The 11,558-nt window shown below is 39.4% G+C and overlaps 3 protein-coding genes across 3 annotated transcripts in view; 2 read left to right on the top strand and 1 right to left on the bottom strand.

Moving 5' to 3' along the window:
* The window catches only part of LOC148741234 (GFP-like fluorescent chromoprotein amFP486), a 164,959-nt gene that overhangs the window by 81,252 nt on the left and 72,149 nt on the right, over positions 1 to 11,558 (top strand). The window lies entirely within an intron of this gene.
* Positions 1 to 11,558, top strand: part of LOC111344517 (GFP-like fluorescent chromoprotein amFP486) — a 124,577-nt gene that overhangs the window by 41,454 nt on the left and 71,565 nt on the right. The gene's annotated exons all lie outside the window — the stretch shown is intronic.
* Positions 8,308 to 10,305, bottom strand: LOC148741241 (GFP-like fluorescent chromoprotein amFP486). Its single transcript, XM_088737160.1, has 4 exons — positions 10,175 to 10,305; positions 9,542 to 9,766; positions 8,920 to 9,129; positions 8,308 to 8,488 (listed from the first exon to the last, which is right to left on the bottom strand). The coding sequence occupies exons 1-4, from the start codon at positions 10,255 to 10,257 to the stop codon at positions 8,344 to 8,346; spliced, it is 663 nt and encodes a 220-aa protein (XP_088593286.1). The 5' UTR covers positions 10,258 to 10,305; the 3' UTR covers positions 8,308 to 8,343.

Genomic DNA, 11,558 nt, shown 5'->3' with positions numbered 1-11,558 from the left:
TGTTTTCATTTCTGTTGCTTACTGCCTCTAAAAGAGGCGTAAGCTACTTTGCCGTCCTGTTGAGTGAGTGAGGGTAACAATAGAATCCGAGCCCACAACGAACTCTGCTGATTTTGATCCCATAGTCCCCGATGTTAACTTATTCTTTTATCTACGGACTTCTGTGAAGTCGAAGATACTACGCTATCCAGAGTGTAAGTTCGTCTGTATGTCTGTAACAATAGAAACCTTCTAGAATGCTCGGAATTCAGTTCGGTCTTCTCCTGTATCGTCTGATTTTCGTACTTCCCGTCTGGGATCGTGATCGCAGTTTTTTGTCTCCTGCAAGTTTTGTGTCGCATTGCTCACAGGCAGCCCAAGCTCACTACTAGAAAAGCGGACGTGACTCTTACAGTGTTACGCAACGTTTTATATTTATAAAGGTTTGTATAGGATGTTATCGGTTTGCCTTAAAAGAATGTCTTGTTTTAAAATAAAATGGACTTACCTTATTGCCTTGTTGTTTTCTTTGTTGATTACAAGCGTCTCAGGCCATTTTGAAGAGTTTTTGGGGAGCTAACTGGTTTGTTTGTAGATTGCAGGCCGCTAGCTACCCTCGTTGGGCTTATTTTTGTTACCCGACATACTGTGCGAGCGCGGTACAAACTTATATAAGGCTCCTTAATAGACAATCCCTGGTTTCAGGTCGCGCTTTATACATTCCTTGAAGGCAAAAATTCAAGTCCCTCGTCAGTTCGGCGATAGCAATCGTTGCCTTGGGAAAAACCACTACAGTATGAAATGTTGAAAGGCTTCGCCTGCTTGTGTGCTATCGAGGCAGTTTAAAAATACGAGGATATCTGAAACCTAAACATAAATACCGAATGGCATCGTACGCCACCATTACGCATTACCACGATCGGTTTTAACAGTGACCTTTAGATGCCGCAGATTTCGTAACATCTTTGTCTCCTTTGCTACGATTTTTCCTGGGTTTTCTCGAAAACGCAGACCCTAAAACGCAGACCTTAAAAAACAGCAAACTTTACTAGATGCCGCGTATTTTGTAACATCTTCGTCTCATAAGTAACGCTTCACAACCACGGTTCTCTCCTAACTGTCTAAAAACAGGGTTTTTAATTTGAGTCTGCGTGGTTTGGTCTGCGTTTTCGAGAACCCCACTAGGTTTTCTCGAAAACACAGACCCAAAAACGCAGACCTCGACAAACCGCAAACTTTACTAGATGCCGCATATTTGTAACACCTTCGTCTTATAAGCATTTTCGAGGCCTCGACATAGCAGTTGTCGAAATTTTTTTTCTACATTTGGTTAATGGTTTTGAGAAGCAGACAATCCAAGCGCGGAAATATTCGTCACGCAATGCCTCGCGTGACTAAGGCGTTATGTCAATCAAATTGTGTTGAAGACATTTTTATTAAGCACGAGAAGAAAAAAAACAAAGAGGGGAGAAGAATGTTTAAAGAGTCTAGATGACGTCTGATTATAAAGCCTTAAGAATCCGTCGGAGGTTCGAGCAACGTGTGTACAAAAACTTGGAACCGAGACGAGTTACGGTTTGCTAAAGTCTGTGCAGCAGTTTTAAATATTCTCCCGTAAAAAAAGTCCTTTTTTTAACATAACCAAATGTCGAAAAAAAAATTATGTGGTAGAAATGCGGGTTTATGTGGTAGAAAACCAGGATTCGAAAAAACCGCCTAAATCAAGTGAAATCGGTAAAATAACGACACCAGGAGCAAACAACACGCGAAATGGAACAAGGTAAGCCATTTTTATTTAATATTTTCACTTTTAACTATCTCTGTGGATATCTTGTAGAAAATCCCATCCAAATCCTTATAAATATGTAAATTGTGTTCCTTGTGTGGTTCTCAAAGAGAGCTTGGATCGCCTGTGCTGTAATGCGTAATGGTGGCGTACAAGTCAGTGTTTTCATTTCCTGGCAGCCATTCGGTATTGATGTTTGGGTTTCAGATATCCTCGTATTTTTGAATGGCCTCGATAGCACACAAGCAGGCGAAGCCTTTCAACATTTTGCACTGTGGTGGTTTTTCCCAAGGCAGCGATTGCTATCGCCGAACTGACGAGGGACTTGAATTTTTGCCTTCAAGGAATATTTGTAAACCGCGACTTGAAACCAGGGATTGTCTATTAAGGAGCCATGAATGAGTTTGTAGCGCCCTCAAAGTTGGACGTGTCCGCGTAAATTATCGAAGTAAGCTTTATTGAAGCAACTGAGAGCGACTTTTACCAAAATTTATTTGTTTGTGGACCACTGGCTTTAACACGAAGCAAATATTTTAATTGATCTTTGTCGACTTCCGGTCGCACATAATGCTTGTCTTGACTAAATCTCTCCCATCCAAAAAAAACAACTGCTTCAAAACTAAGGTTCTCTTCGAAATTTCGAAAAAAATATTTGGATCATTTTAGTTTTCTGGGCAACTGAGATCGAGTTTACTTTCTCGAGGTCTGTGATTTCGAGGTCTGCGTTTTCGAGACACCCTTTTCTTAGCGGTTGAACACCAAAATAGCGCTAACTCGCCGAAAACTCTTCAAAATGGCCTGAGACGTTGGTAATCAACAACGTAAAAAACAAGGCAGTAAGGTATGTCCATTTTATTTCAAAACGGGACATTTTTATCGCTCTTTTAAGGCAAACCGATAACATCCCATACAAACCTCTATAAATATAAAACGTTGCGCAACACTGTATAACGTAAGAATCACGTCCGCTTTTCTAGTAGTGAGCGGTTAGGTGGAAAATGAGAAGTGTGGAAAGTGGGGAGTGCGGAGTGTGGAAAACGAGGAGTGTGGAAAATGAGGAGTGTGGAAAATGAGGAGTGTGGAAAATGAGGAGTGTGGAAAATGAGGAGTGTGGAAAATGAGGAGTGTGGAAAATGAGGAGTGTGGAAAATGAGGAGTGTGGAAAATGAGGAGTGTGGAAAATGAGGAGTGTGGAAAATGCGTCTATATGATTACCGCTGTAGATGTCTGCATAAGTTAATAAATTATCTGAATTCGTCAATTTCATAGAAAATGCGGCGGTTCCGGAGGACGTAATACGTTATTCATTTACGTTGTGTCCCCAATTAGCGTCAGCTAAATACATTGACACATGAATAAAGTTTATCATCATCATCATCACCAAGTTACAAACTGGACCGGTCAACCCGTTGTGCCGCTTAAGGTGGCTCGTACCGGTTTTCATCTTTTTGATGGTTTGTAACTTTGAAAGAATACAACAGAAAGACTGACCAAGGCCAGTTGAACACTTTTACGGGGTTGAATTACATAATCATTGGTTATCCAAAAATAAGTGTCATTTCGTCACTAGCAGTTTCCATGGCAACGCTTTCATAGGCTTATTCAGACGCAATTTTTAGCTTGTGGCTTAAAGAATTCGAAAACTAACCCGGTGACCCCCTGATTTTTTTTCAGTGATTGCTTTTGGCACTTGAAAAGGAAAATGCACAAAGATTTTTAAAAAATTCTACGGAGCGGAATTTCAGAAAATCTACAAAAAGGACAATTTTCACACATCACAAATTTTCTTCCGTAGAATTTTCTATTTTTTTTTTCTGATGATTCCTTTCGACGTTATTATCATATTGGAACAATAAAAAAAAGGGGTCACCGGACTTGTTTTCACGCAATAGCTTTCGTGAGTTTAGCAATTTCCACGCGCGTTTTAAAAATCTGGATTCTATAGGATCGACATTTGCTCGTGATCTGTTTTAGCTACCGCTGACAATTGCGTGTGCTCGCGCGAGCAGCTACGATCTGATGTTTACAGACGTTTACTGCTAAGAAAATCATTAAACAGCCGTCAAAGACAGCCTCCCGAGCTCATCTTAAAAATCCTACACATGACTTCTGGCTGTATCATATTATTTTCCTTGAAGTTTCAAAGTCTTCTTCTACTTCAGGTAGATTATCTTTCACTTGAGTTCTTTTTTTCGCCGTCGCAAGATTTCATATCGGTTGAATATTTCTTTTAAATGTGAAGTTAAGCAACCTTTACTTCTCCGAAAATCGTCTTCGTTATCTTAGTTTCTATCTCCTGCATTCATAGTGGCCGCTCAACACATCAAATACAAGCTCTTAGGTAAACTTCTCACAAAAGTAGAAAAAATTCCACGCGCCGCCATCTTTGTTTTGAATTTTCATCTTTTGATCTCGCGCTTCTTTCGCACGTTTCTCTCGCGCGCGTCACGCAAGAGTGACCTGTTCCCCGCGCGAGGAAACTGCTACGAGCCACCTTAAGGCGACAGATGCAGGTGATACATGTACGAGCAAGCAGAAGGTGATGAACGTTTCCGAAAAGAAAGGCGACAAGAGGGAAGTGAGGAAAAAACGTAAATCACGAGAAGAAGCGAGAGAGGATGAAATTTTGGCAAAGAGAATTATGACTGAAGGAGGTGACATAAAAAAGGATTTAAATGGATTGGACCGACTAGCGACAAAGGGCGAAAAATACTACCGACTACCGACAAAGATCGAAAATTTTAACCGATTACCGACAGTCACTAAATCTTTTAGCAGACAAGGACTGATGTTATTGAGACCGATAGCTTTAGTGGTTTTGAGCTGTTGTAGCTGACGAATAACGAAGTCTTCCGTAATTGGCTGGAAGTAAATTCATAGGGTAGACTTGAGTTTATCGTAAGTGTCGAGAAAATTTAGGACCTGTAAGACTCGAGCTTCTGCGCTAGTTTAGTTCCAGTCGTTGTAAAATGGTCATGCATGATTGAGAATCTTTACTACAGACTTGTTGCTACAGTATTGAACACCGTCGGCTTCAATGCAAGAGATGGGAGTTCTTTCTTTGCGAGATGTTATGTTGTTAAGAGTTTTCCATAACGCACTTGGATTAGACATAAGAACTGAAAAATGTTTCTCTGCTTTGGCCAGGGTAACACCTTTTTCGGTTGAGAAAGCTTCATTTGATTGATGTCTAAGGTCTAGGAAAGTAAATCGCTTAGTGCAAACAAGGGAATTGTGTCGGAAACATGGAGACGCCCCCACGCGAGAACAATTTCTTTACCTGTGAAACCAGATATTTCGTTTTGCTTGTACAATTACAATTTACAATTTATCACTTATAGAGCGCTATTTACAATGACAGATCAACAGCGCTCTACAATCAATCCTAACTCGCCCATCCCACCCCAGGGGGAGGACATCCATCACACAGTAATCTCGTGCGTGGGAAATTAACGTCTCCTACCCCTAACCCTGTAGGAGACGGGACCTCCATTTATTCGTCCCTATCCGAGAAGACTAGAATATCTAACCATTTCTTGATGTTATAGAAAGGAAGCATATTCTTCTCAATTATTTTAAGACCTTGAGTGTTGGTCCGGCCGGGGCTCGAACCCTCGACCTCCCGCACAACAGTCCAGCTCTCTATCCATTGAGCTAACCGGGAGGCGATACAGTGACAGTTGATTGATTAAATTAGTGATTCTCATATTACCTATATATATAAAGAAGCGATTACACATTAGACACACAATAAACGTGGGAACGCGGTAGAGCTTACAGAATTGTGGAGTCAAAAGAAATATCATGGTTCCCTCGTCTTATTTCTCTCTCCGAAAATGAGATTTTGCTTCGCTTAGTTTCTATGATGCACCTATCAAGCCTATTAGAATTGTCTGCAAGGAAATGTTTTGTTTGTGATCACACATCGGGGAGAGGCCAATTTGGAATGATTGTGAGATGTTTATTGTCCTTTATAGTGTCACGGAAAGAACTGAAAAAAGTACCTCTCAGGCTCTGCTGGGCATAATTGGCTGATTTAAACATTAAAATGCACCCTTATTCTCACCAATTTTTCTATGAAGCTTATAAATTGGTATTAGTTTTCTGCAACACGAACTTCCAGCGTCATTCTATTGAAAACTTGATCTAAATATTTGCAGTATTAATCAGTTTTTTTGTCAAGGAAGCAATCGATTCTGAAACAATTATACCTTGTTTCTGTTTTAAATTCCTATGATAATTACAACGTGACAAAACCTCTACTTACCACCTCTTTAAAGTTAAAGAAATTTTGTGATGCTAACGTTGTTGGTAATGTTGTTTTTAAATCTTTTAAATGTAGGATTCTTACGTTCCCATCTCGCGCACTTTTAGGATTCTCTTTCTTTGGATTGTCTCGTTAGTATAAAGAACCACTTTTAGAATTAATCTTTCATTCGATTGTTACCGCATACTATGTACCAAGCGCACTTCTATGATATTCTTTTATTGGATTGTAATCAGTTAGTATCTCGAGAACTTTTGGGATTCTCATACATTCATTCTATTGAAATGTTGGTCTTCTGTGATGCTCTAGCAATACTCTGGAATAACAGCCGGCTGCTTGGTAGAGTCTGAGAAGGAACGGACTTTGATAAATTGAATTAAGGAAGTGTATCGATAAAAATTATATATTCATTTTCCAATGACTATACGTCATTCGCTCCGACGAAGGGCTAACGCTTGAAACGTCAGCTTTTGTAATCGTTACGGTGGCCAATTTACCATTTCAACTTTGTTGATATATCCAAATTATATATAGATAGCTGGACGGTGTTTGAATCAGCGCGCAGCACTCGATACTGTTGTCTTTCGATCTTGCCGCCTTTGTCTTGATACTGTCTAATAATGCTATTACCGAATTTAAAGTTAAGTTCTAACAATCGAAATAAATTTCACCAGTTGAAATTCTACAAATGACCGTTGTTTCGCTGGAAAAAGAACTCCGGAAAATATTAAAACGCTTCCTATACTTACAAACTTTAAAAACTTTCCGTACAGATTATCAGATCGCAACCGCGTTAGTAGGCCAAATCTGGCCACAAAAATCGCGTTTCCTCCGTCTCAAGTAAAAGAGGTACATGGGTAGTTCTGAATACGGCAACACCGCAAACAGAATAGGAAAAACACCGCACCACCGCAAGAAATATTATCAACACACCGACACCTCGATAAAAAAAAAAAAAACCATCCGGATTTACCTGGTCTGGTCTCACTCATCTTTAGAAAGTGAAAGTGAAAGTGAAAGTGAAAGTGAAAGTGAAAGTGAAAGTGAAAGTGAAAGTGAAAGTGAAAGTGAAAGTGAATGATTCGATACCTTAATAGCAGCATAGGCTGAATTGCTAAGGTCTACAGTGTTACTAAGGTTGAGATCGGACGTCAGCATTATCAGGCGCCTCTGGCAGCCGCTTTAGTCCATGTAACGACCTCACCTTTTCCCCCACACATCCCACCCCAGGGGAGGACATCCATCACACAGTAATCTCGTGTGTGGGAAATTAACGTCTCCTACCCCTAATCCTGCAGGAGACGGGACCTCCATTTATTCGTCCTTATCCGAGAAGACTAGAATATCTAACCATTTCATTGATGTTATAGAAAGGTAGCAAATTCTCCTCAGTTATTTTAAGACCATGAGTATTGGTCCGGCCGGGGCTCGAACCCTCGACCTCCCGCACAACACAATCCGGCAATCTGGCAATCTGGCAATCCGGCAATCCGGCAATCCGGCAATCCGGCAATCTGGCAATCCGGCAATCCGGCAATCCGGCAATCTGGCTGGCCGATTGCGCGTACGGTAGAGCTCCATATATAGGTCAAGTAAAATATAAAAGAACGCAGAGCCTGGGGACAATCAGCCAATGATCAAAGATTAAGTCGGATTATCAAAAGGTTTAAAGAATAAATTGCAACACCGAAAATGGTTTATTTTACCGAACACAGTCGCTTTAAACTTACAAACATCATACACTGTAAGGTTTGAATCACTGCGACACCGCAACGTAAGTTGTTCTTCACCTCCATACCGCATTAAATAAAGGGTCAACAAGCAACACCGCAAACATCAGTCTCCCCTCCAGGAGCAATCTACGATTTGAGCCTTCAGCTAGCATAACCCTTTTTCTCGATTGCTTTTTTAAAAAAATTTCTTCTCAGTTTCTCTGTGTCATTACTTTCATTCAGCGATAAATTAAATAGAGTCTTCGCTCTTCTGGCTGGCAGTTCATTCAGTTTCCGGAGCTAACCAATTGACTCTCCTATTACATGACCCGATAGAGAGGATGAGATTTATTGAAAAAGAGTTGTGGGCATCTAACTATGTGTAGGCAGTCACGGAAAATAGTTGCAAACAAATCTGCAATACATGTGCTCCCAGTTTTTAGTCTCAGGGAGCAATTCTGGCCGCAGGAAATAAGATAATGACAATACACCGTTTATTATATCAATTTTCTTTTTATTATTCAACTGACCTGATTCGAGTTACAATGAATTCAGGGCATTAATTGTAAGTAATGAAAATGCTTCCATCTTACAAAGAGTTATTTAACCTTCAAAGGGTTAACGTGAGCTGCAGCATGTTCTTCCAGCTTGACCGTAAAACCTTTTTCCTTATGGCCAAGGTCGGTCCTCACAATATGATGTTCTATAACATGATTCGGGGGCAGTGTGTCCGGCTTCTCAGGTCTGTGCAAAAAAGAAAATAATTAAAAGAAAGAAAAAAAAAGGTAAAAGAAACAAAAAAACCGAAAGAACAGTTAAAAACAACTAAGAAAAAATAGACAACACTTGCTTTATGAACAACTCTAATAACACTTTGCCTTTGATTTCTCAGAATTTAGTAATTTTATAGCAATTTAATTTAGTAATTAACTCAACAATTCTTTTGATCATTAACTGGTTATTTTGTCCATCGCCCTTACTTGTAGAGTTCACTCATGCGATACCGAATATTTTTTTTAAGATGAATTGTTACTCTGCTGTTCTGTTGAAGCCCTCTTCATCCCTGGGTTCTCTTTAACTTCTTTAATTTGGGGAAACACAAAACAGAAGAGAGCCGTATATTCAAAGAGGACGTTTCACAATCGTCAGAGCTGATGCAGACACGAAAATGTTACTTGTAAGTAGAGTGAAACTGGCATCTGTGGTAACGACCACCTTCGAGCAGAAGAAACTGAGTCACATCACCTCTCAACAGCTCTTTAGACACAGTCATTTTTTCGAACGACTTATCCCAGCCAATTGACTTCTTTTTCATTATGGGTCCATCAGCGGGAAAGTTTACGCCATGATAGATGGAATTGTGGATGAAGCAATTTCCTTCAGGACTGCAAAATTGAGAAAGCTTTGGAGTATCAGTTAAAAATAAAGGTTAAATCAATCTTGCAGCTGCTTCAAATAATAATACTGCAAAGTGTATATCCAGTAGAGCAATGCTTAAAAGCCTAGTCATAAATTTAGTCATTTTCCAGTTTTAGCCCTCTTACTCACAAATGGCGTCTTACATGATGAGGCCAAAACTCATTTCAAACTGAAGCAGGCTGCATATCCTCGGGTTATAATATTTTTTATGTGGTTTTTCCCAACCTGTGTGTCAACAAAATGAGCTTTTGGAAGAAAATCACAACTAAATTGCATCTTCAAAACGGCCACTCCCTGCTCTATGTCAAAAATATTCTTGAAGATTTAATTTCTTTTAAAAATGTTCTCTAACTGCCATGCGAGAAATTACATTTATACCGAACGTTCCAACTGGCTGTGGCAACTCCTCCATCCTCAAATATGAATGACCTTTCACATGACATTCCATCTGGATAGGACTGCTTGAAATAGTCAGGCATGCCTGGAGGATACTTAGTGACGCATCTGTTTCCATTTTGAAACGCTGTCGACAGTATGTCAAAGGAGAATGGAAGGGGTTTTCCCTTAGGCTTGATGATGCATAATTCGCTCATCTGTGTCCCCCTAAACATGAAAAGAGGAAAAGTGTATTGGAAATTGTTTTCAGAAACGGCTCATGTGTAACTGGAAATGCACGAGAATTCAGTAGAGGGAACCAAATATTTATTATCACAATTTGAACTCAATAAGACAATACTCCACAACCTTTCATGTAAGAAAAAAGAATGGTAAATGGGTTTAGTTGTGACTGAGCTTCTCGCCTGATTCTGGAAGTTGATGGAGAAGTCGATGTCATGGACCATAGGTAATTTGCAAACCCGAATAGAAAAAAGCTCATGGTTTATGACTGAAAATCTTCCGATTAATCTTTGGGCATAATCCTAATTCTCTATCCCCTGATGTTCTCTTGTTTGTAATGCATGGTAATGAAATAATCTAAGATGTTCTATTTTTAAATTAAGAGACACTTACTCGTAAGGGTTTCCAATTCCTTCACCTTCGATCGTGAATTCGTGGCCATTGACATTGCCTTCCATATGGTATTTCGTCCTCATTTCGTTTGTGATACCATGAATAAGTAAAAGAAAAAGGAAAAAAAAACATAACTGACATTAATAATTCTGAGACCTTAACTGATTTTCCAGCGGATTACATGTATTATTACACATTATTTCAAATAATTGTAGTTTTTTTTTTTTTTTTTTCTACAATTAAGATGTATCTTGAGCCCCTCGAGCCATATCAAACATCACGAAGCGCCTCACACCATTTGTGCATGTTTGGCTATGAATTTGATTTTCTTACTCTTTGACCGTCTTTTAAAATTTATGCTTGAACGCTAAAAGTTTATTGCATCAGATAAAAACACTAGACTGAATTTCGCTCCAAGGTGAGTTGGAAGCTCGAAGACATGCAAAATGAATTAATTGAGCCCATGACTGACACATGAAGTCAGGTTAACTAGTTAAGCTTAACAATAGGATCAATAGTTCTTCGTATGGCATGTTTCTGTCTGTGGTATGTGGGGCATGCATCTACTCCAATAACGTTTCCCTTTGCAATTGCGAATCCTACTTGAGAACATGTCAGAACACCCAGAAAAATTGAAAGTCACCTACGAGGATCATTTCTTTATTTAATTTTCATCCGCTGGTCAAATGGAATTCATTTCATTAAAGAATAAGGTCAGATTACTTCACGGGAAAGGATAACCGTCAAAACTTTGCCTCGCTCCCAACGTGCGGACTCCTAGTCAGTTAGTAGCAGCACCCAACTGGTATTTAGAAGTGTGAATCCTGTCGAAGCCTAAATTTTTCAAAGCCTCTTTTCTCTAATTGCTAACATTGCAGCTCACCTGCCAGGATCACTGCTTTACTTGATAGTTAGTGTCAGGACATAACGTTTGCAGAGTATATTTTGGGTGTGGCATAGCGGTTTGCGTTAAGACGATTTTATGTTATTCCTTGTTAGCAAGGTAAATTCAGTTGCGACTGTCCTTTCTTAGTTAATTACTAGATTTCACTTACTTGCTTTGAATAGACATGTTGAGGATAAATGGCTTGAAGCTAAATAGAACAAAAAAACAATCATTGATGATGATGATCCCACGTGAACAAGCATGTGATTTTTAATGATGATCCCACGTGAACTATCATGTGAAATTTAACAATTGGTTCATTCTTAACGCGCGTGCATTGTTGAAGTTTTACAAAGCTAAGAGCTCCAAAGCCAAATAGTCTAATGCATTTATCGTTTTTTCGAATCGACTCTCATTTAGGATACTTATTTATCATTTGGGCTCCAAAACGTATGTCAATCGGAATGGAACAGAAAAAGAAATTTGAAAGATTTGAAA

Source organism: Stylophora pistillata, chromosome 1 (assembly GCF_964205215.1).
Source record: "Stylophora pistillata chromosome 1, jaStyPist1.2, whole genome shotgun sequence".
In the NCBI taxonomy this organism is placed as follows: Eukaryota; Metazoa; Cnidaria; class Anthozoa; order Scleractinia; family Pocilloporidae; genus Stylophora; species Stylophora pistillata.
This window is presented reverse-complemented; position numbering and strand designations above follow the sequence as displayed.

Coding starts and splice junctions, on each gene's coding strand:
- LOC148741241 (XM_088737160.1), bottom strand. CDS start 10,257: ATGAGGACGAAATACCATATGGAAGGCAATGTCAATGGCCACGAATTC. Junction 9,767..10,174: donor GGAATTGGAAACCCTTACGA/GTAAGTGTCTCT, acceptor TTTCATGTTTAG/GGGGACACAGATGAGCGAAT. Junction 8,489..8,919: donor CAGTTTCACTCTACTTACAA/GTAACATTTTCG, acceptor TTTTTTGCACAG/ACCTGAGAAGCCGGACACAC.